Below are 24,654 nucleotides of genomic sequence, written 5' to 3'. Positions count from 1 at the left end.
CTCCGCGGATGAGAACTTCACAGACCTCCAGGTTTCCAGTCGACCTGGCAGGTCTTAGAGAGGAAGCATCTCTCTATGTTTTCCCTGCTCAATGCTTTGCAGAATGAACGCTTAAACGATCGAGAAATCGGCTTCCATGTGTGAAGTCTCATTTCCTTCCCTGTAGCCAAACCACCAGTCTCTTTGCTGACAGCCAAGGTGCAAACGAGAAGGCAGCGTATTTGTCGCGGCCTGTTCGCAGGGCTGTCGGGCGGCCCCTGTGTGGTTGTGCTGCGCGCCGGGAAGGGCTTCTGCAAAGACAGGCAGGAGGGCGCCCTGGTTGGTGAAAAGGGCTGGCTGGGGCTTCAGGCTGTAGAAACAGAAGTGCGGGGCCCAGACACAACCCATGATGTATCCATTTTACCGAGCGAGAAACCTATCAGAAACGGGCTGACATCATCACAGCTAAAATACTCCCCCAGCTGTGTTTGCCACAGGTGCCAGGCGCAGTCAGTGGAGAATCAGAGACAGAAAGCGAGAGGGAGAGAGGGGAGGGCTGGGGAGAACGAACGTCTGGATTTAATTTACCCTCCGAGGGCGGAGGGCTTCCCTCCCTCCTCAGTGTCGCTTGGCTTTCACCCCCTGGCCTGGAGAACCAGTCCTAGCTTCTCAGCTCGTTAGAAAGCACTCGCATTTGCACCCACAGGGAGATTTAGAAATGTGCTAAGTATATGAGTTAATTGGCAAAAATCACACATTTCATTGGTGCAGTTGTGGAAGGAAGGGGTGGTTTTCTATAGGGCAGATGGCTTTTTGCCCCGGGCGTGAATCCTCCACAGAAGCAGGACCAGGGGGATGCATGACTAGGTAGCCTACCACAGGCATCCCGTCAGCGCACGGGCTGGTGGGCGGAGCCACGAGCCTGGGGTCTGGTTGGTGGTGAGACAAGTTGTCTGACCTCCCAGAGCTGGGGTTTTTCTCATCTCTCCAACCGGCATATGATCCCTGATAGGAGAGCCTTTCTCGGGCCACCTCTCCTTTTTGTAACCCTTCACTTTCCCGCCTTGCAGAACAGCCCTTGTAAAATGTACTAGCATCCACTAGCCAAAAACCAGAGTCAGGGATGTAAAGGGAAACTTCCCTGACTTCATGCTAATGAAGCATGAAGCACCTGGACCTCGTAGGCGGGAGCTCATCCTGTATGGAACTCACAGAGTTTTCATTGGGAGGCTTATTTTAAGGAGCCGTATTCCTAATTATTACTGTGGGAAGGCGCCTCCAGGGTGGTCTCTGGCTAAAGCTCCACAGGGGGCAGCGTAGGAGAAAAGTGCTTTTGCGTATTTGTCACCACCCTGTGGTTTTGTCATACCCAGAAATGTCCCTGCATCCCAGGTCCCCTGCCCTGTGCAGTGGGAAAGCAAAAGGTCACGGCAGGTGTTGTCAGCGCTCTGTGCACCGCACAAAGCCTCTGGGTGGACACCTGCGGTCTCCTTCCTCTTCTGGTGAAGGACAGGTAGCCTTTCCACCCCAGGTGGGCAGGAGTCACTGCTTCCATGCCGCTGTCCTCTTGAGCTTGGTGATCCTGGCGGGATCGCTTCCCTTGGGCCTCACTGCCAAATATAAACCACTTAACATTCTCCAAGTTCAAGTCCATAAGTCTGTGGCGAGACCCCGAAGGGATCCCCGGGCGTTAGCATCAATGTGGGAGCCGGTGTGACTCAGTATGAAGATAGAGCATCGTCTGCTTGGGTGGGAAGCAGGTTAGCTGGTTAGAAAATGCAGGACCTGGAGCCAAAAAGACCCACGCCTGGATCTCTCCTCCACCACTCCCCACGCCATAGCCCTGGACCTTGTGCACATCTTGGACAGGTTATTGACAAATACTTCATGGTGCAAGTGACACGTGAGCCTTCCATTCGGCTTTCGTTGTAGTGTAAAAAGTAAAGGTTATTGTAAGAATGAGAGAAAATGCATTCAAAGGAACCAGCACAGGATGGAGCACGTAGTAGGCCCTCGCCAACGCTGGTTTCCCTTCCCTGCTTCAGTGTGGGTGACTTCATCCCTAAGAAGAGAAACGTTAGTTTCTGAAAGATAAATAAAAGGCTCATGCTCTACAAAAAGAGTTTTATGGAAGGAGAGACAGCCTAGGAAAGTCTCGGAAGAAGGCTGAGCTTTTCCAGTGAGCACAATAAGCCATTTTTTCCCCGGCCTCTCTTCCGGTGATGTGTTCCCATGAGTGGCCCAGGAGCACCCCTCCTACTGTTCCTATAAGGAAGGTGAAATGACCTCACGCTAGCCTGGGTGCATATAATACCATCTGTTTTTCTGAGTGTGAGCTGGACTGGAAGGATGGTTGGATGGTCCAGCCCTGCACATCAGGAAGAGGACCATCGCTAAAACAGGGGCTCCTGCATTTCTCTCCTATAGAGAGGATCTTAGCGTCCTGCTCCCCTACCTGGGGAGCCCTTGGCTTCTGTCCGGAAAACAATGTTTTATGGGTGCCCCCCAGGTTGAGCGCTTCTGAGGAAGACACGGAATTTGCTCAGCAGAACTGTAGTACTTTTTCGTGAGGTGCTCTGGGGTGATGCTCATCATTGGCTGCTCCTTTCCAAAGTGCTGGGCTCTGTGTTATGAGGATTGTCGCTTCCCAAATTCCCGAGGTGACTGCTTCCTTTTACCTCCTTGGTAGTTCGCTTAATATTCAGTGCCATTCTCTTCTCCCGGTGGTCTGTGTGTGTGCGCGCGCACACACACACACTCAAGACTGTGTTTTAGTGACGTGCTCAGTGCAGGTCTGCCAATGGCTTTTCTTTCATTCCACTATTTTTTAATTTGATTGCTGTGTTCTGTGAGGCATCAGTGGCAGCAGTACGTGTTTAATGGATTAGCTGTTGCCTAAAAATAGCCAGAGCCTTGATGCAAGCAGCACACAGGCCTGGAGAGTCCCTTAGCAGCCAGGGCAGACCCGCTTGTCAAAGATTTTACACGCGGGGTTGGTGGAAATGAACCCTGATGAGTCAGGGAGTAGGTGGTGGCTGCCCTCGGTGCAGAGCTCATCTCTGGGCCGGGGTCCGGTGACTGGGGAAAATCCTCTCGGCTCTAACACTGGAAAGGCTCCGGCCGAGAAATGGTGTCAAACACATTTGTGTTCGTGCACCTCCCTAAAAAGAAGAATCAGGTTCCCGTCTAGCCTGTGTGTGATACAAGTGTCTCCAACTTGGGGATCCTAGTTACTGAAGCAGATTCTCTCGGACCATTGTTTTTCGTAGCTTTTGTAAAAAATAGACTGTATCATTTAAAGTAGTTTTAGGTTTACAAAAAAATGAGCAGAAAGTAGAGAGAGTTCCTAGACACCTAGAGTTTTCCAAGATTGAAATATTTTGTTTGTGTAGAACATGGGTGACAGTTGATGAGCCAATATTGACACATTAGTAGAAGTTAAAGTCCATTCTTCACACTAAGGTTTACGCCGTGCTGGGCGTTCTGTGGCTGTAACAAGTGTGTACCGTCACGTATCCAGCATTACAGAATAGCTTCAACCACCGTAAGAATCCTCCAGGCTTCACCTATGGGTCCTACTCCCCACCCCACACCCCTGGCAGCCACTGATCTGTTTACATCTGTTTTGTTCCAGAATGTCACGTGGTTGGACTCCTGTAGTGTGTAGCCATTTCGCCTGGCAATTTCACTTAAATGGGCATTTCCTTAAATGCCTCCATATCTTTTTGTGGCTTTGAGAGCTCGTTTCTTTTTAGCACTGAATAATACGTCCTTGTTCTTCGAAGCACACATGTTAAGACCCAAGAGAAGGCAAGTGGGGTAGACCTGTGTGCCCCAGAGCTGCCCCGGTCACCTGCCACGTGGGCCCCGCGGGGCCTCCCCGCCGTGGAGGCTCTGGGAGCCAAGCGACAGCGTGAGAAGAGCCCAGCTCGCGACACGGGCGGTTTGTGTTCGGAGGCGTCTACGCGCTGGGTTGTGAGTTTCATGAACAGCCTGAAACGCTCCCACCAAAGACTGAGTCAGGCTGAGCGAGAACGTGATTAAGTATTTTAAATAGAAGACTCGCAGATTCTCTTACGCTCGACTGAAGAGGTGTGACTGCTTTCATTAATGAGTTTTCAACATCTAAGTACACGGGTCCCTCTGTTAGCCCCTTAATCTTTGCTCCAGGGTTTTCAGATTTTCTGGATGTGGAGAATGTGGTGATGCAAACTGCCCTTCAGGGAAAACAGACTGGCTTTTCTCTCCAGGTGAAACAGGACCAGGAACTTCACTTGCAGACAAAGTGAGGAATTCTCAGCGTAACCATTTCACCAAAAGCAAGACGTAGTCAGAGACCCAGCTTCTGAGCCATGTCCTTGCTCCCGGAGACGGGCAGAAATTGTACATTTCGGATGGGATCGAGCAAAGATGTTTTGTAAAACAGATGCCCTTCACATTTGTGAAAACAGGGATTCTTGTGAAGGAAAAGGGAGACAAATTTAAACAACAGACGTTTTGTTTCCTTTGTATCTTGTTTTTGGTGTTATATACATATGTGTGTGTGTGTAGACATAGCACCAATCTATGGTTGAAAAGTACAACCAAACAGCATAAATATGTGTATATACACACAGTGTTTAGATAAAGCAAACCAAGTTGCTAAAGGAAATTTACTGAACTTATGGAGGAGCTAAGGATGATGGTACAAGCAGTCATTAGCCAGATCAGGAAGGCAACACTGAATAAATAATCATCAGCCCAGAAGTGAGGAGGTGTTGCCTCCCTGTCTTGGTGTCTCCATCCTGAATAGACGTCGGAGGTGACCATTTTAAAAGAGGAGTTGGTGTAGCAGGGCTGGAGGGAGGGAGGGGTGGGCAGATTTCTCTTGGGAGCAGCGGTGAGCAGTGGGTGTGGCTGCAGCTGCAGGAGGAGGGCGGGAAAGGGCACAGGAGGATGGAAGGTGATTGCCCCTCACAAAGAGGTTCTGGATACAAGGCGCCCGGAGATGAAGGACAGAGGGGTCTCAAGCTGACACCAGGACAAAGGCTATTCATGCTCCCATTTCATCCTCTGGACTGCTTAAAGTGTTTGGAAGAGGATGTATTTATGGGATGAAAAAAAAAAAAGGGCTGTGTTGAGCTGCCAGGAGTTATGTAACAACATGCTTCGATTTTATCTGGTACTGCCCCCAGGAATGTGTTTCCACTGGGGTGTAATCAGACATTGTTTGAACCCCGACAAGGTCACAGAGCGAATTAAGTATTGGGACAGCTGAAAGAGCAGGAAGAAGCCTCAGGAGTGGAGAGGGAGCAACTGAAGTGCGACTCAGTGAGATCAGGCTGAGCTGAGCACCCACCAGGAGGATGCGGAGCGAGGCAGCTACTGAGTGAGATCAGGCTGAGCTGAGCGCCCACCAGGAGGACGCGGAGCCAGGCAGCTACTGTACTCGGCCCAGAAAGCTGCCTGGGAGGGAGTGAGCAGGGCCCAGGGAGGGCGCTGCCCCTCTCCCGGGGGGGGGGGGGGAATCTGAGCCCAGCTGAGTCCTGGCTGGTGGAAGCAAGGACGGGCAGAGCCTCTCCAGCATCTAAACGTTGACCTCTGTCGGCCGGTTGTTCCACTGCGGTGGTTTTACACAGGAGAGGCAAACACAGAACTCATCTTCCAGGTGTGTGCTGAGCACCTATGACGTGCCAGGAGGTATTCTGCACCCTGGGGATAGAACAGGGAGCAAACCAGACACTGTCTCAGCCCCCATGGAACACAGAGTCCTGTGGGAGTTTATGGGAAGAAGTGAAACAGACAAATATGTAAGTAAAGAAAACAATGCATCAAAAGATAATGAGTGCTGTGGGAAAAAGTAAGGCAGCCCAGAGAGGATAAGGGAAATAGGGGTGGAGGGTCGTTGTCTTAAATAGCGTGCTCGGTGATGCTCTCTCAGAGAAGGGGAGCCGGAGGGGACAGTACGCAGGACCAAAAGGATTCCAAATGGAGGGAACAGCAGATGCACAGACCCAGAGACACAAGTGTCTTCTGGAGTGAAAGGACTGGCGAGGAGACTGGTGTCACTACGTTCAGTGCAGGGAGCAGGGGGTGGGATGCAGCCCACGCCGGGCTGGGTCCTGGTGGCTTTTCCTCCTGGTGAGACGCTGGCTTGGGCAGGACTGTGGTGTTGGAGGCAGTGAGAAATGGTTTCTTCTCGATATATGTGAAAGAGAAACCTGATAGGACATGCTTCTGATTTGGACGTGTGTGGTATGAGAGACGGCATCGAGCCAAGCATGAGGTCCAGGCCATGGACTCGGACACTGGAAGACAGGGAATGCCGTTCCTGGAGATGGGGAGGAACCCAGGATGTACCAGTGGGCAGGGGTGTAACGGTGAGGGGGTCTGTTTCGGGCACGTTAAGTTTCAGTTGCCAGTAGACATTCAGGTGGACATCACCAGGTAGCAAGGCTGCCGGTACCCAGATACATACCCTGGTGAAGTTACTTGTTCTGCATGCATGCTCTGGCTCCCCTCTGAAGGCAGGAACTAGGTCTTGGTGAGTCCCTAACAGTTAGCAGGTGCTCAGTGAACATTTTAAACTTTATTAAAACGGCAAAGCCTGGAGTGTGAACACTTAATAGTATTCTGAAGCTCTCAGCACCAAAGGGAAGACCCACGTGGGCCTCAGGTTCAAGGAATTCAGACTCATTTTTCTGGTTTATAGTGACATCATGTCTCAGGGCCTCGCCATCTCTGTTTCACACCCAGAACAGTACCCGTTAGCATCAGCAGCGTTATCAGGCAGGCAGTGTGCCTCTCCGAGGGAGTTTCGAGCAGGCAGACCCAACCACATATATCCTCACTGAAAAATCCCCGAGTGTGGTTTCTTCATTAACTGTTAATGATCAGTTAACCTTTAAGAATGTTTATGTCCTGACAAACCTAATTATGAAATAAAAATAGAATTTTTATGACTACTTCAGTGGGCACATTTGAGATACATGCAACAAGAGTTTAATTTTTATCAAAGAAAGAACTTAGTTAACATATGTGCAGACTTTAAAAAAAGTGCATTGTCTAGATAATTCAGGCTAAGTAATTAGAAAAAATATTTGTGAGGATAAATATTATTGAGGTTAAATAATTAGGAGGAAAAGAACACGCGGCCTGAGCTGTCCGGTCCATGGCTTACGGTGATCAGGTTAGCTGACTTTCTTGCTCCCAGTTTTTTGGACCCAGGCGAGGGCGTGGCGCCTTCTCCCAGTTTCTGTGCGGGGAAGACAAAGCCAGCATTTAGGAGGAAGGGACCAAAGGCCAGCTTGAAAGCAGTGGAGCAGATTTCCCCAAACCTGTCCGGGTTAAAATGAATTCCATTATCATCAGCTCTTTTTAGCACACTTCTTAAATAATCTCCTCTATCCTTGTCACTTTTCTTTCATCAATTTTTAGGTAGAGTGTTTGAAGCTATCGGCCACCTCACAGCTTTTAATTCTAAGACCTGCCTTCAGAGTTCTGAGATGAGGGGGTCATGAAGGGCTTTCACAGCACCCCCAAACATTGTGGGGTATGTAATGGGGAGCACATGCGTCAGAGCCTCCAGAATAATCAGTAATATTACTTGTCACAAAGACGTTGAAGACGTTTCTTCTCAATGAGTCTGCAGACACTTGGCAACGTGCGGAAGTCTTCAGATAGATTTGTATACACTAGATGTTATTTTCATGACATGAAATATTGGCTGCTCTGAGGAGTGTGTAGAATGTGGCGCACACAGCAAGAGGCTGTTCCTTAGGAGGTGGGGGGCCGTCTGTCAGCGAGACTCTGCCCAGGAGCAGGGGATCATCTAGGCAGTGCAGCTAGACGGCCCTCACTGGAAGCAGGGTTTGTTCCTTCTGCTCAGCTGTATGATGTTAGTGGCTCTAAGAGGTTTGGGACAGGATTTATGGAGCTAGTTCCGGGTTGGTTCTTCCACTTGGAACTCAGCGGGCATCCCCAGCTGATGCTGTAATGTGTAAGTGTATTTACACACATGTCTATGCAAACATATATGTCTGTGTGATGTCAGTGTGTTCTGTAATTGAGCATTAGCCTCGTCACACACTTACAGAGACTAGTATTGTGTAGTAGATGTAAGGCTGATGCTGTGTCACCGTTTTCTGTATCATGAGACAAAGTCGTGATCTCGTGTCATTGGATCCTGTTTATTTCAAGTAATAGTCACCACTGTTGGAGGCAGTGGGAGCGTGAAATTCTGTCTTTTGGTGGTATTACGGGGCAGAGAGCAGAAGTGTAGGAAATAGAAATGGGTTTGGGGGCCAAAGAGACTGGGATTAAATCCCAATGCCCATCAGTTTATAGCCGTGACACTAGAAGCCACATAATCTCTGTGAAACTCTAGTTCCTTAGTTATAAAATGGGAACAACAGCATATTATGAGCATTAAACAAAATACTTTTTGTAAAGTGTACCTAAATGCTTGACAGATAGTAGACCTCAAGAAATTTTAGTTCTCTTTACATTATTAAGATAGCCCAGAACAATGAGATTTTCCTCAGATAATATGCACATTTATATGGGCTCGTGTTCACACACACACACTATAATAATAGGCTTCCATATAAGTTCATTCTAGTTCTTTCCAAGAACATTCATGTCTTCCATGGAGCATATAAAGTATATCATTCAAGAAGTGTGTCTAAAACTAGATCATAGTTATCAAAAAAAGGTAAAAGTGGGTTAAATAGAAAAGCCATAATCCATGGAAATTACATGGAAATTTACTACTTTTAAGGTGGGATATTTTAATTACTTATGTGTTTCTGTATGTGTGCCTGTGTATAAATTCAACTGAATATTTTAAGTATTATTGTATTCAGTCAATACAGTCTACCCTCCACATCTGTGGATTCTGTATCTGCGGATTCAACCAACCACAGATTGAAAACATTTATGGGAAAAAATTCTAGAATGTTCCAAAAAGCAAAATATGAATTTCCCACACACTAGGCAACTATTTATATAGCATTTACATTGTAGTACAAGTAATGTGGGGATGACTTAATGTACACAGGAGGATATGCATAGGTTATATTTAAATACTATGCCATTTTATATCATGGACTTGAGCATCCTTGAATTTTGGTATCCATAAGTAGTCCTGGAACCGACCTCCTGTGGATACTGAGGCACCATCATATTATTTTAATTTACTCACATATCTATCATTTTCTTTGCTCTTCATTCCTCCCTGCATCTACAAACTTCCATCTAAGTTCATTTTTTCCCCTACCCAAAGAACACTCTTAAGGACTTTCTTTAGTGCAGATCTGTTTATGGTGAATTCTTCCAATTACTATTTGTCTGAAAAATGTCCTTACTTAGCCTTCATTCTTGAAGGGTCTCTTTGCTCGATGGAGAGTTCTTGGTTGGCAATTCTTTTTCTTCAGCACTTTAAAGATATTCCATTGTCTTCTAGATTCCTTTTTTTTTTTTTTTTTTTTTTTTAATTCTGAAGTCAGCTATGAGTTTAATCGTTGCTTATTTGGAGGTAATGTAGATTCTGTTCGGAGACAGGTTTTTTCCCCGTCTCTGATTTACAGCAGTTAATTCTCACCTCAGCAGGTCATAGTTTTCTTATTTTTCCTTCTTAGGGGTCAGGCCTTCTTGAACCTGTGGCTTATTGTCTCCCATCAGTACTGGAAAATTCTTAGCTGTTACCCTCTCAAGAATTACTTCCGTCCTGTGATCTCTCTTTCCTCCTTGTTCTGATTGTGTGTCTATTAGATCTTCTCATTGAGTCTTCCGTGTCTCTTACCCTCTCCTCTGTATATTAGCTATCCTTCTGTCTCTGCATTTGTTTCTTCTAAATCTCTAATTAAAGAATCCAGTTCACCGACTCTCTTCAACCATATTTATTCTGTTGGAAAAATCCATTGCGTTCTTGATCTTAGTGGATGTATTTTATTTTTAATCCTAGGATTTCCCTGGGTCTTTTAAAAATAGATTCTAGTTCTCTATCAAAATCCTCAAGTTTGTCTTTCATCTCCTTAAATATTGTAAACTTAGTCATTTCAGAGTTTATATCTGATGACTCTGTATCAGAAGCTTTTGTGGGTCTGTTTATATTATCTGTTGTTCCTGCTGATTTTTATTCATCTCCTCAGGTCTGCTCATGGGCCTTCTCCCCCTTTTTCAATTGAATATCTTTTATTTGAAAAATTATGGAAATAACTCAAGACCTTAATCCAATGTTAGGGACTGAGATGAAGAAAATCTGAGCTTCAGACATTGCGAGGGCCTGTCTGTTTCTGCTTCATCTCACTTCTAGGGTTCAGTGCTTTGGGGGTCACAGCCCAAAAGACTGCCGTTCACCAGAGAGCACCCTCCTGTGGTGTACCCTGAACTCCATTCGCTGCCCCCTGAAACCTACCCCCCATGCTCTCGGGCTTACCCAGAGCCCCCTTGGTTTCATAACTGCCCTACTTTGGAATATACGGATACCCTTGGGGGAAACAGCTCAAGTGCATTTCAACCTGATTTAATGGCAGTAGTAAGATTTTTCACTGGCCAGTGTGCAAATCCCTACACATACCACCTTCTTGCCTTTGTTCCTAGATCACTGCTTCCCTGAGATTCTTTCCCTTGTGACCATTCCTCGATTCCAGTTCCATTATTTTTACAAACTCAGCACAGTGTATCCTCATCCAGAAAGACTTCCTTGCTCACCTCTCCAATGCCTTTCCTCTGCCCTCCAACAACTGAGTACTGTGCAAGGTGTGACAGCCTCACTCTGTGACCACGCTCACCACACTGATGGTAGTTACTGTCCACATGCCTCTTTTGCCCATTGGATAGTGAACTCCCTGGGGACCAGGACTGTTTTCCATTTATTTCCTTATCACAGTGCATGGCACGTGGTAGCATGGAGAAAAGGGCAGCTATTGAAGGGAGAGTCCCTCATTTTTGATACTTGTTTTTCAAACAAATGAAGAGACTGATTTGAGTCCCTGGGGCTTGACCATGTAGATGGCCGAGCATCTGAGCTGTATCCATTTCACCCTCTTCCCAGCACTGTCCTCCCCTCAAACCCCTCCAAATCCTGCCCATCCTTTGGGGTCCTGGGAAAGCCCTCTCTGCTTTCTCCAGCCCTCACTGATTCTGCTCCCCCTACATTGCTAGAGTCCACATTCATTTGTCCCATAAATGTTCAGTTTCAACCACGTGCCAGGTACTCTTTTGGGGACAAGGGACACAAATGATAAGCCCACAAGTGCCTGCATTGTGGAGGTTAAATACAGTCTAACTCTGACCCATATTTTGCCTTGTCATATAGGAGAATAGCATCTATCCAGTGAGCTAATAAAGCACAAGAGCATACCTCAGGCTTGGGTCGCGTGCTGTGCCCGGCCCGGTGCTAAACATTTAGCAGATGTTCCGTCATCCTTGGGGGTCAATTGACTTGTTTTAACGGAGACCAGCCAGAGAGCTGGTACTTGGTAAAACAGTATTTTGAATACCGAATGGACTTTTCCTGGCTTCTGCCCCACATCTGTAAGTGGCACGAGCAGTACCGCAGGTACAGGTACATTCAGAGCCTCATTTGCGTGTGTTGGTGGAGGAGGTTCGTGGAACTAAGTCTTACTTTCTTCCATTCAGCTTCTATGCATACGTGTGTGTATAAAATAAAGAGAGTAAAATGTCTTCATTTCTTTCCTTCCTTTTCCCTGTCCCTGTCTCTCGCTGTTTCCACAGGTCAGCGTGGAAGTTTTGGTAGAGTACCCTTTTTTTGTGTTTGGACAGGGCTGGTCATCTTGTTGCCCGGAGAGAACCAGCCAGCTTTTTGACCTGCCGTGTTCCAAACTCTCCGTTGGGGATGTCTGCATCTCGCTCACCCTCAAAAACCTGAAGAACGGCTCTGTTAAAAAGGGCCAGCCCGTGGATCCTGCCAGCGTCCTGCTGAAGCACTCAAAGACCGACGGCCTCGCGGGCGGTAGACACAGGTATGCCCAGCAGGAAAACGGGATCAATCAGGGAAGTGCCCAGATGCTCTCCGAGAACGGCGAACTGAAGTTTCCAGAAAAAATAGGATTGCCGGCCGCGCCCTTGCTCACCAAAATAGAACCCAGCAAGCCCACGGCCACGAGGAAGAGGAGGTGGTCGGCGCCGGAGACCCGCAAACTGGAGAAGTCGGAAGACGAGCCACCTTTGACTCTTCCTAAGCCTTCTCTCATTTCTCAGGAGGTTAAGATTTGCATTGAAGGCCGCTCTAACGTAGGCAAGTAGAGGCAGCGCGGGGACAGGAAGTCCGGCCCTCCTTTGCCGTTTGTATCCAGATTACTGTACTGTAGGCTAAATAACACAGTATTTACATGTTATCCTCTTACTTTAGGTTTCTGTTATAACCTTGTCCTTAGAGTTACAGCGGGTGTCGGGCAGGAGACTGGTGCATATGCTTTTTCCACGAGAGCGGGGGGCCGGGGTGGCCCCAGTCCAGGCTCGGGTTGGGCATCCTGGTGGAAATGAATGGCTTCACGGCGCCTGCCTTTTCCAGCCGCACGGATGCACCCACTGGGCGCCGACTTCTGCGGGTTTGGGGAGGACGTTCTGCGGGAAGGGAGCTGCGGGGGAGTGCGTGCGTGTGTGCGTCTAGGGGTGCGCGGGTGCCACGGCGAGTGAGGGTCTCTTTCTCTCCGCCTCCTCCTGTCTCCCTCTCTCTTGCTCTCGGCATGGGGTCGGAGGTCCAGAGGAATGTCCTCGGGAGGTTCTCCCGTGCAAAACCAACGTCAGGAACCCAGCTGCATTCAGGGCAGCGTAGAGAGGGATCAGACAGCAGGTGGAATGCTAACCGTGTGAAAGAACATTCTTTTTCCTCCAACATTATTTTACAATAAAAGCAACTTTTAATCATAGAGATATATATTTCCCCCATGGGGCCTGACTGCACTGATATTTTTTTAAGGAGCAGCTGCCACCCGTGGGATTTCGTTTCTGCTTTACTAGTGCAGTGATGTGGGCAGGGCGTCGTGGTGGGCAGGGCAGCCCCTGCTGGCATCGCTCCACGTGGTGGGCGGCGCGGGTGGGGGAGAGTGAACACCCACTCTGGATTCTGTGCAGTGTTAGGAAAACCAATCAGGTTAATTGCATTGACTTTGCTCCCAAGAGATAGATGAAAACTGCCCTTCGAGAGAGCCACGGAAGCTCTTCGCGTTGGGTTTGCAAATCTTTTGTCTTTTAACTCTAGTACTGTTTATAGTTCATGACTATGGACAACTCGGGTGCCACTTTTTTCAGATTCCAGTGTGACGTGAGGAACTAGATTTTGAAGATGAGCATCTATATTACTATCTCTAAGCACTTAAAATGCTGTTCACACTTTATTACCAAGCATCTTGGTCTATCATTCAACAAGTACTGTATCTCACTTTAAACTCTTTGGGAAGAAAGACAAAAAAAGAAAAAAAAAAAACAAGTTGCTTTCTTTTTTTTTTTTTTTTTCCAACACTGTAACTACATTTCAGCTCTGCAGAGTTTCTCACGGAGCAAGATATTGAAAGTTTCAATGTGGTTTAAAGGGATGAATGTGAATTATGAGTATGTGACAATGAATGACCACCAAGAACAGCCTGACGGGAGGCACTCTTCACTTTGATGTTCGAGAAAGAATTAAAAGCATATGCAGAGCTGACAGAGAAACTGAGAGAAAAGGGATGGAAAAAAGAATACTCACTTTTGTCCAGTGTTTTTCTTTTTAAGATGAACTTTTAAAGAACCTTGCAATTTGCACATCTTGAGTTTATAATTTGTGTGATATTCCTGCAGTTTTTATCCAATAACATTGTGGGAAAGGTTTGGGGGACTGAACGAGCATAAATAAATGTAGCAAAATTACTTTCTAACCTGCCTAAACTCTAGGCCATTTTATAAGGTTATGTTCCTTTCAAAATTTATTTTGGTCTTTCTACCGCATCTGTCACATGAAACCAGGTCTTAGCAGGACAACTCTGAGAATTTTCTTCAGATTCATTGAGAGAGTTTTCCATAAAGACATATCTGTGAGCAAGTTTTTTTTTTTAAGGAAACAATTACTTTATTGTTGTTGTTATTAATGTTATTTTCAGAATGACTTTTTTTTCCCATCTGAAATCAAATCAAGATTTAATGTTTGGTACAAACCCAGAAAGGGTATTTCACAGTTTAAAATCTTTTATTGCCAGAGATCTGAACTATTATTTGTGGGGTTTGAGTGTGCATCTTAAAATGCTTTAAAAAAAAAAAGTTTTATAAGAAAGGAGACCTTTTTAAATATTCTTACTTGGAATGGCTACAATTAATCTGAACAAATACCTGATTTTTCTTTTAGCATTGGAAATAGTACTCTTTCCACTTCACAAGTTAAAAAAAAAAATTCTAATATCAACCCCCATTTGGGCTGTCTAGTATTCCTCCACATTTAGCTCTGACTAGAAGTAATGATTTTTATAAACCATTTTCTGGGGTGTACCAAAAACATTTGCATGGGTTTAGAACAGCTAGAACTGGTCCTGGACTCTCTTCGAATTTCCTCACCCTCTCAGTGTGCTAGCAGGGAGCTGGGTGGACCCATTCTTGCAGTCATACTGCTTATTTAGTGCTGTATCTTTTTTTTTTTAAAACGTTTCTGTTCAGAGAACTTGCTTAATCTTCCATATATTCTGCTCAGGGCACTTGCAATTACTAGGTTCTGTTTTTCTTTCTGTTTTGATGGTAAGAGGAAGACGGGGCTGCCACAGAGACTCTGTCCTCATTAGTGCCACTGATGACAGCAACTCATGTGGACTCAGAGAAACACCCACCACCTTTTGGCTTCTTTCGAGTAGTGAACTAACCGGATCACAACATCAACACTAAAATGGGGAAACATACGTGGTTTGGAGCAATAGGAACATCATCGTCACTTGTGTGCTTCTGTTTTCAGGTATAGGAATTATCCAACTAATCGGTTCTTTCTACACCTTATTCCAGTTCCCGTTTGCTTCTTTGGCATGTGCAATACTTCCTGTGCCAGTAGTCTGATCGGTGTGCTCTAGAGAAAGCTCAGACCCCTTGGGCTTTTTCCCTCTTCCGTCCGTCTTTCCTGTCCTGGCCAGAGAAGGGCTGGAAGGAAGGAGCCAGGAAGGGGACAGCTGCCCGCTGCGAGATCCCCCTGCTGCGGATGCTGAGTCCTGGGGCAGGGAGTTTTCGGGAGCCCTGGGTGTCTGTCTGTCGCCTGGTTGGAGAAAGAGCCAGCGAAGGGGATGTGGGGGAAGGACTTCCCTTCCCCTGTCACCGTGAGGAATGGTGACCGTGCAGTGTGGAGAGGAAGGAGGCGGAGTCATTTCTAAGGCACCCTCTGGAGCAATAGAGCCAGGATCAACCCTTTCCACGGTCCTTTCCGCCACTGGGCAGGCCCTTCCTCAGGTCTGTGTCCTTGAGACTTGGAGCCTCTGAGCATGGGCAGGAAGCGTGGTGGCCTGTGGTGTGAGTGACCTGAGCATCCGTTCACTGGTTGTGGAGGGGGCCACCTGTGAACACTGGTCACCACTCCTTTGTGGCAGCTTTCTCTTCAAATAGGAAGGACATCCAGAGGACAGGGGCCCTCCTCTTGTTTGCAGACGTTGGCGAGCCCCAAGGCTCCCAGGGCAGCCTTGGTCACCGCTCCTGCATAGCAGACCTAACCATGACAGGCAGAGAAATTCTTCGGTGCCGTGCAGCTTACGAGGATCAGCCATGTGCCTCTGTACTAATGTCCACTTTGCAATATTTACCGAACCTGTCTTTTGTTCTTCTTTCTTTACTGTTTCCCATTTTTCAACTAATAACAGCAGGCCTTTTGCGTTTACAGTGGAACACAATCACCAAGAAATTAGTCAGGGCGAACAGAAGAAAAAAAAAACCAATAATGAACCAACAAACAAGAACCTCTCTTTATAGGGATTTCTAAGTATATACAATGACTGTTCCTTAGAATGTTTAAGAATTCTTTTGGTTTGTCTGGGCCACATTGGGGGCGGGGGGGATACAGAGATGGATGCCACTTACCTCAAATCTTTTCAAGTGGAAATCCGAAACTGCATTTGCATTTGGACGTTCAGGATCATTTTTCTATGTCAGTCAATTTTTTGTTTTCTCAACTGACCCAGTTTGGTTTCGGATGATTTGGTTTTTCCTTTTCCTTTCCGTGGCCATCGTCAATCCCATTTCTAACTCTGAACCGTGACCCTGTGTGTTTTCTGTTAGGTGAGTGTGTTGGGTTCTCTCCCCCACCGGGAAGTGGCAGCACCCCTCCTTCTCCCCTCTAAGGAACTCTGCGGAAACTTCCACACCTCTAACTCAGGGACGGGGCTGGCGTGTGTGTGGTACACTGACGTGTCCGGAAGCAGCACTTTGACTGTTCTGGAGTAGGGTTGTACAACTTTAAGGAATGTTTGGATTTCCTGCATCTTGTGGATTCCTCCTTAGATACTGCATAGATTGCAATATAATGCTGCATGTTCAAGATGAACAGTAGCTCCTAGTAATCCTAAAATCCACTCTTTGCACATAGTTTGATCTTTACTGAAATACGTTGCCAAAATTTATTTTTGTTGTGGTGTAGCTTTGGAATTTTTTGTTTGTTTCTTTAAGGAAACAATTGACAAGACCCTTTACCACCTGTGACTACTAAGGAAACCTATTTCTTTCATAGAAAATAAAAATCTCAAATGCTTTTGAAGACACTAATGCCATGCTATTTCAGATCTGGGTGAAGCGGCAGAGCTCTGGGGCTGGAAGGCCAGGCTTTTTGAGCTGTGTTGGTTGTCATGGCTACGGTTTCAGGAACAGCAAGCAGCTCAACAAACCATGGTCTGTTTTCTCCTCAAACCCTTTGCACTTCCTGTCTCCTAGTCACCCGGGACGATCCCAGGTGAAAGAAGGGCCAGCAGTCTCTGGGGCCCCATCCAGCTTACTTGGTGGTGATGACAAAGCAAAGGGAATTACGCTTTTTGGTTTTTCAAGTGGAATGGAGGTCTTTGCTTTCCACCTTTGTTTTCAACCCAGAATTTCTGAAATAGAGACTTTTAAGAACACCTCCAGTAATAACTATACAGAGAATATATTTTTTTTTTTTTATAAAGCACATGCATATGCCATCGTGTTGGGTTGGTTTCCTCTCTTTTCCACAGTGTTGCATTTCTGTTGCTAGGGGAACTCCAAACTGTTTGCACACCTCTACTCCGGAGCTGACGCTTCTTTTACATAGATGACCTCGCTTCAAAATATGTTACCTTACCGGTAGGATCTTTTCTTGTAGCACTATACCTTGTGGGAATTTTTTCTTTTTTAATGTACACCTAATTTGAGACGCTGAAGAAAAAAAACTTTGAAGCACTCACTTTGAGGAGTACAGGTAATGTTTTTAAAAATTGCACAAGAGAAAAATGAATGTCGAAATGATTCATTCAGTGTTTGAAAGAGATGGATCTGTTGAAACAATTGAGTTTCATACCTTGTTTGTAAAAACAAAGAAGCATAAAGGTTGAAAGTTACATGTTGGTTTTTTTTTTTTGTATATAGAAATGTGTCATGTCTAAATGATCAGATTTGTATGGTTATGGCCTGGAAGAATTACTACGTAAAAGGCTCTTCAACTACACCTATGCTTCCTCTATGTTTTTGTTACATAGACCCCTCTTCGGAGGGAGAGCAACTCTGTATTCTGCAATTTGAGAATACTCTTCATTCCTGTGCTGAAACTACTTCTCCGAGCTCCCTTCTTAGTTGAAACTCTTAAGCCATTGCAACTCCTTTTTCTTCAGAGATGATGTTTGACATTTTCAGCACTTCCTGTTCCAATAAACCCAAAGAATATAATTCTGAACAAGAAGTGTTTATAGCAAGGGATCCTAGCTACCAGGACTGATCACGAGGACACACACACACACACACACACACACACACACACAAATGTTCAGCCCTCTCTCCCCCGCCCCCCACACCTCATTTCAATGGGGGGGGGGGTAAAACATGAATTTCAATTGAAATGCCTTGTTTTACTTTGGTTTTATTTGGATTTTTTTTTTCTTTAAGAGGCCAAAATAAATGTGGAGCAACTTCTCAGAAGAGTCCTATACTGTCCAAAAAAAAAAAAAAAAAATCAAGCCAGCCAGCAAACACTGGACAGCTGTGGGGATATTGAGCAAATCCCCCACCAATTCTTAAATTCAGAATCTCAGCCCCTCTTTTACCGTTAAATGCAATGTTTCTGGTAGCTGACTTCACCTGTAACTGTGGCGGGCGGGAGGGAACAGCGGCTTCAGGTTTTCATAGCCTCATGATTTGTGTACAAATGGTTCAGCTGTATTAAAATTAAGTGCATTTGGCCAACAGGTAGTATCTCTACAGTAACAATCTCGAAGAATTTCCATAACTTTTCTTATCTGAAAGGACTCCAGTCTTCCACTGCAGATCATTGGAGACTTCACTCAAGTTTTCTTTCCCTTTAGTTTGTTCGTTTGCTGTCTGGATGGCCGATGAGCCTGTCTCCTTTTCCATGGCCAGTCTGAAGGCCCCCTTTGGAAGCGCTGTTTACAGTAATCCTTGCCGAGGTAACATACTGTCCTCCGGAATCACAAGTCTGAGCGGTTACCAAGCTGGGTATGTAGGTTTCCTCTGGTTCGTACACGAACCACTTACTCTTAAATGATCTGGTCCAGGAGTGGGGTGACTTCTTTCATCAGTGAACCTTAAACTTGATACCTGTGCATTTGGTTCTGTGAATACTGCCCTTTTGGCCTTGGGGGGAGGTTTCTCCCTCCTCAACCTTCACTGCTCCCTGTAAACCCAAATTAGTGTCAGCTGAAAGGTTTCAGTAGCGCCCTGCCAGTATTCATGGTGGTCCTTAAGACAGAATCCAAATTTCTAGCCCATGGGGTCCTGGTCCCAGAGCCATCTCTGAGATTGGCACCCTTGTGTTTTAAGTATCAGATCATTACCCACCAAACTTCCAATTGTAGGCCTCCCACCGGCCAAGGGAAAAGAGACACCAGAACTTTGAGGGCACTATCAGACTGACATGGCCAGTACAGAGGAGAACTAGGGAAGGAATGATGTTTTGCACCTTATTGAAAAGAAAATTTTAAGTGCATACATAGTTAAGAGCTTTTATTGTGACAGGAGAACTTTTTTCCATATGCGTGCATATTCTCTGTAATTCCAGTGTAAAATATTGTACTTGCACTAGCTTTTTTAAAACAAATATTAAAAAAATGGAAGAATTCATATTCTATTTTCTAATCGTGGTGTGTCTATTTGTAGGATACACTCGAGTCTGTTTATTGAATTTTATGGTCCCTTTCTTTGATGGTGCTTGCAGGTTTTCTAGGTAGAAATTATTTCATTATTATAATAAAACAATGTTTGATTCAAAATTTGAACAAAATTGTTTTAAATAAATTGTCTGTATACCAGTACAAGTTTATTGTTTCAGTATACTCGTACTAATAAAATAACAGTGCCAACTGCAAACGTGTCCTCGCCTTGCGTCAGGTCCTGGGAGAAGGATGAGCCTGAAGACAGGGTGGTAATTCCTCCTCCTTACGTAGTCGGCTGTGATCACTGGGTAGGTTGTGGTGGGGGTGGGTGCCTCTCCTACTGATTTGAGGGGATGGGAGGGTTAGTCCTGCTTGAGACTCTGATAAAGGGCGTGTTTCACCGTCTGATGTCTTGGCTTGTTCTGTTCCTGTTTATTTCTCCTAGCTCAGCACGGCTGTTTCCAAGAGATGATTTTGTTCCTCAACAGTACTGGCAGCTTCGTGGACTCAGGTAGCATTATCAGTACATTTCTGTACAGTCTGGCTATACCCAGGTTAGTGGTCTGAAGGTGGAGAGTTCATTCGTGCTTTCTGTAAATTTGTGCCAGTTTAAAACTCAGAGGTTTGCACTCTGCCTGCTCTTAGACGTTGCAGTTGTCCCAGGAAGTAATGCCTCCAGGACCCAAGCAGGTGAACACCTCTGCTCCCATCTGCATGCATGGGTTTGCATTAAGGTTTCTAGCGTTAAGGTTTGCAGAGGTGGACAAGAACGCTCAGCATTAAATGCAGTTTTCACTTAGCCCAGGGACAGATGGGTAACCCCTTACTGTCTTCTTGGTTAGGTGTATGTTTGGGGACATCTCACAAGATGCTCCACTTAGGGCTTACGAGTTGAGATCCTGATGCCCTGTGACTGCTAGCGTGTGAGAGAATGCTAGTGCGTAAACCAGCAGTGATGAGCTGAGCCTCACAGCCCGGATGAGACGGCTGCCCTAGCCCTCCTTGTCCTCCAGAGCCGTCTGGGCAGATGTGGGCACGTCTGGTGAAGCAGTCTGAATCGCTGGCTTCCCTGCTGTTTTAATATTAGATGCTAATGGTCCTGACAAGTTTGGGGTCCGGTAGCTGTACAACCTGCCTGAACCAGTCAGACTGGTCAGAGACAAGCCTTTGCTTCACACTCTGCAGCAGAAGCCCACGGCAGGGCAGCCCGAGGTGAGTGGCATCCAGCCACTGGCTCTCCTCTCTACCCGCACCCACCCTGCACAGGACGCCCTGAAGTCGGCAGATCTGAGGGCCACTCCGGCACCGGCCCGCCACATCCACTGCTCCTGGAGGCACAGATGGAACTTGCAAAGGTGACGAGCCTTAGAGGTGGAAACCTCTGCTTCAAAATGATCCTGACAAGTTATTGCAAAAGCCAAAAACTAATGTTTTCACTTCCGTAAAAACTGGATGAGAGAGGGACCTGCCTTACTCCAAGAGCACATCGTCTGCTGTCTCTGCACCAGATGGACAAGCAGGCCTAGGCCACCGTGGAGAGGACTGCTCACCGGGGTGCAGAACAGGGCCTGATGCCAGGACAGGACACTGGTGACCCCAAGCTGAGACAGGAGTATGGAGGACGCTGTTCTAGGAGTTTCCTTACTACTTGCTGCTGGCCCATTGGAAAGGATTTCCTCTCCTTCACTCCTCTCCCTTATTTTGCAATGAAGAATCTCTTTAAAACAAACTCAAGGGCTCGAGTATAAAACACATCTCCCACAGGGACAGCAGGGGGCTCATACCTCAGACAAGCGAACAGGAAAGGTGGGGTGCCTCCAGCAACATCGCGCTTAACGCTCAACATCCATTCGACTCTCATCTCAAACATGAAGCCACATTCATGTTTCTACAAGAATTATTCTGAATGGATTTGGGGGAGTTCAAGTTACACTGGAGTTCAAGTTGCTGGATCTTTGAATGTACTCTTAGACTAAATGCGGACCTGTTCAGTTCCTGGAGTGTGACGCTTTGGTTGGATTCTTCGTGCGGCGGAGGTCACCGTGGACATGAGACAGTTACTCTGGCATCACACAGTGGGACCACGTGGCCCTTCACCACTCCAGGGCCATCGCTTGTCTTCTCAAAGAAAGTTGATGCCTGTTTATCTGCTTCTCTAGCCTCCTTTAGAAGTAAATGAAGTAAAACACCCTGGCCGGCATGTACTTCCCAGTCCTGTTACTCAAATTTAACCCACCTGTGTTTACTGTTTAAACAAGGGTCACAGTGGGATTCCCACCAAGTCACGGGTCCTTTCTCCGAGAAAGTACCATTGTCACCAGTCAGGGAACTGATTGACAGACAGCAGTGCCCAGTGGTCCCTCCTGGGAAAGTACTAACAGCCGTGACAAGGGCATGGCTCTGCCTCGGATTTTAAACTAATGCCTTTTAGGAAGTCACAAGTCCAGGTTTCTGGCTGCTTTTCAGTGGGATTCCACCTGCCAACTTTTTGGTGGGTCGTTCAGTGACAGACCCCATGGAACTTCAAAATAATGTATCATCTCTTTAGGAGAGAGGCCAGCCTGACAAGCTGGGACTGAGGAGGGAGAGGGAAGAGATGGAGGAAAACACACGAAACGAAAACCCAGGACCACGACCGCTTCCTCGAAGCAGCCCCAAACACAGCGCCAGAGGATCTGTTCCCAAAAGACACGTGTAAGGCAGGTGCTGGACACATGTCACCACACCCTGGGGGGCATCCTCAGAAAAACAATTCAAGTTCACTTGTCCGGTCAATTGCTTTTGTTCTTTTCCAGCAACCAGACTCTGGAGGGAGGGGATACCGGTTACTCTGCCGTGGCCTCCCCCAGCCCCCCTTACAACTGGGTTCCTGCAAATGCAAACTCCAGCACTCAAGCAAGTCTTAAGATAATAGCCTTATATTAAAGTGAAACCATTTTCTTAAAAAAAAAAAAGAAAAGAAAAAGAGAAAAAAGGAAAAGAAAAAGGCGCGAGTGTTAGTTTTAACAGTGAGGCATGCCTTCCCGGCAGCTGAGCTCTGACCGCTGCCCCAGTGCGTGCCCGGCTTCCCGGCCCCGGAAAGGCACCGGGGGAGCCCCACAGCCCCCGGGTGGCGGGAGAGGAGGCGGAGGCAGCCTGCCACCACCTGGAGCAGCTGGAAACTCTGCCATAACAGAAGGAGAGAGATGGGAAAGCAGGCGTGCGTGGAAGCTTCCACCAGCCAGACGTCACCTCATCCTCAAGGTTAGCTGAACACGGTGTTGTGCTGCTGGGTCACCCGGATGAACGTCGCCCTCCTGCTGAGCTCTTTGAGTTTGGCGGCCCCCACGTAGGTGCAGGTCGACCTCAGTCCCCCGAGAATATCCAGAATAGTGTTCTCCACATCCCCTTTGTAAGGCACTTCCACAGTCTTGCCCTCAGAGGCTCTGGAAGAAAAAGGAGGTTTCTCTTTCAATCTGGTTCTCCTCCCTCAAAAACCCAGCCAGGAGGAGTCCATCTGTAGAACTTGCAGCAGCCCCAGGGCACCAGGCAGCTGAAAGCCATCTCTGGCCCCACGGCCAGCCCAGCACCGCCACCAACGCCAGGCTGATCACGCCAGCATCTCAGGTAAACACGTTCCTCTGCCCAAAATGCACGACCTCATTGCTGGCTGCCCAGAGCACCAGGGAAAGGCAAGTCTCCATCACCAAAACGAAGAAGTCACAGACCGATGCCTGTCACCCTGCACAGTGACACACTCAGCAGCGTGCCCCACCTTCCCCTCCTGCCTTCACTTATACACCAACCTCCCACTGACCCAGAGCCCCAAATCCCTCTGGACTGGGGAAGAGACCCTTGAAGGACCCCCACCACCCCTCTCCTACTTGCCCTCCCCAATCTACAGCAGGACAAGCCCAGAGCACCCCCTGCCAGCTCTCCAATGAGACAGTGACTTCACGGGATGACCAAGACAGGGAAAGGATGGATAAAACGGACCACGGAAACCTCCACTACTAAGATAAGTAGTTCCACGTGCCCGGCCCCTTGTCGGGCACACCCCCCCAGCTCACCTCCCTGCGTCTGCACAAGTCACTACACCCATCGTCGTGGGCGTGGCGTGGGGTCCCTGCAAGGTGGAACCAGGGCAGAACTAAGGACGTTCTCCACACTGGAGGTTTCAGGGCTTTGGTAAGCATCTTTCACAGTTTCAGGGGCACATTTAGAAATTCAGAAGGCCGGGCCCACGGCAGGGGCACTAAGCCCTATCTAACTGTCCTCGCTGAGCCCTCTTCCCACTCCTCCCAAGGCCACCAAGCGCCACTGCTTGCGTCCACACCAGGTCCCCTTCCGGCAAAATGGAGGCAGGGTCTGGACTTGCTTCTGGAGGGGCACTCCAAGAAGGACATCTCCAATCGCTGGAAAACTCCAGCCCTTGTCTAAGGGCCAGGCAATCTAGAAATTCTTACAGTTAACCAAATTCTGCAGCTTTCCTGAGCTGGTCTCTTCAACTGAAAAAAACAGCATCTCTTCATCAAAAACTCATTCCCCAGCATTTCAAAAGGGTGTTAACTCTTGTGCACTGAAATCTACACCTGCCAGACTAAATTCAAGTGAAATCCAGCTACTTAGGCCATCAGCCAGACCAGCGGCTGGTTTACAGCACCCAGCTCACTGGCCACCCCCGAAGTGACTTGCATCACTGCTCTCTGTGACCAGAGACCAACACAGACCCAGGTGCCAGAAAAGATGGCCAGTTCACTGAAGACAGATGTCTGGGGCTTACTGGACATTACCCAGATCCTCATCATTGCCTCTGTGCTAAGGGGTGATGGCACCTTCTGCAAGTCATTTATCACTGATGCTCAAGTCTTCTCACCTGTAAAATGAAGGGCTCTGATCTGTCTCCCAAGGACAGCGTGAGCACCAAGCGGTTAACGACTGGGCAGGAACCAGCGAAACATACACAACTCTGCCTTACTTAAATATAAGGTCTAAGCAGGAGAACTGCTCTCAGGAGGGGATCATGGTGGTGAGGAGGAGATGGTAGGAGGGAGGCAGAATGAGACAGACAGGGAACACGGACGCAGCCTGCAGGGCTCAGGCTGGCTGTGGACTAAGGTACTGCTTCCTTCAGCACTTTCCTAAGACTCGAATCCGCACTGAGTCTTGATACTCCGTATCTTCCACTTTGTTTTGTCTAAACCTGGCGGAGATTACAGGAGATGATTTTTCCGTCAGCTCCGTGGCTTCTGTTTGGGCCACAGCCTGGTCCGGCCGTCCCTGCCTACTTTGCTTAGAACCCAGAACGGATGCAACAGCTGGTGGGCAGAAAATGGACTCTAGGCAGAGCCCCTGGCTGGCCCGATGGCCCCACTTGCATAGCAGCACGGAGGGCCCGTACACAGGCCCTTGACCGGTGACA

At 47.4% G+C, this 24,654-nt stretch overlaps 2 protein-coding genes across 7 annotated transcripts in view; one reads left to right on the top strand and one right to left on the bottom strand.

Moving 5' to 3' along the window:
* ATXN1 (ataxin 1) overlaps positions 1-17,491 on the top strand; it is a 356,661-nt gene extending 339,170 nt beyond the window's left edge. For 4 of the 5 annotated variants that reach the window (XM_064476223.1, XM_064476222.1, XM_064476221.1 and 1 more), the window contains one exon: positions 11,698-17,491. In XM_064476223.1, the coding sequence (XP_064332293.1) occupies positions 11,698-12,228 (531 nt within the window). In that variant the 3' untranslated portion in view covers positions 12,229-17,491. The remainder of the gene's footprint in view (positions 1-11,697) is intronic. The other variant, XM_064476225.1, reaches the window with a different exon arrangement.
* A 493-nt stretch (positions 17,492-17,984) lies between these two features.
* Positions 17,985-24,654, bottom strand: part of GMPR (guanosine monophosphate reductase) — a 41,870-nt gene continuing 35,200 nt past the window's right edge. For both annotated transcript variants that reach the window (XM_010980097.3, XM_064476226.1), the window contains one exon: positions 17,985-22,678. In XM_010980097.3, the coding sequence (XP_010978399.1) occupies positions 22,498-22,678 (181 nt within the window). In that variant the 3' untranslated portion in view covers positions 17,985-22,497. The remainder of the gene's footprint in view (positions 22,679-24,654) is intronic.

Source organism: Camelus dromedarius, chromosome 19 (assembly GCF_036321535.1).
Source record: "Camelus dromedarius isolate mCamDro1 chromosome 19, mCamDro1.pat, whole genome shotgun sequence".
In the NCBI taxonomy this organism is placed as follows: domain Eukaryota; kingdom Metazoa; phylum Chordata; class Mammalia; order Artiodactyla; family Camelidae; genus Camelus; species Camelus dromedarius.
This window is presented reverse-complemented; position numbering and strand designations above follow the sequence as displayed.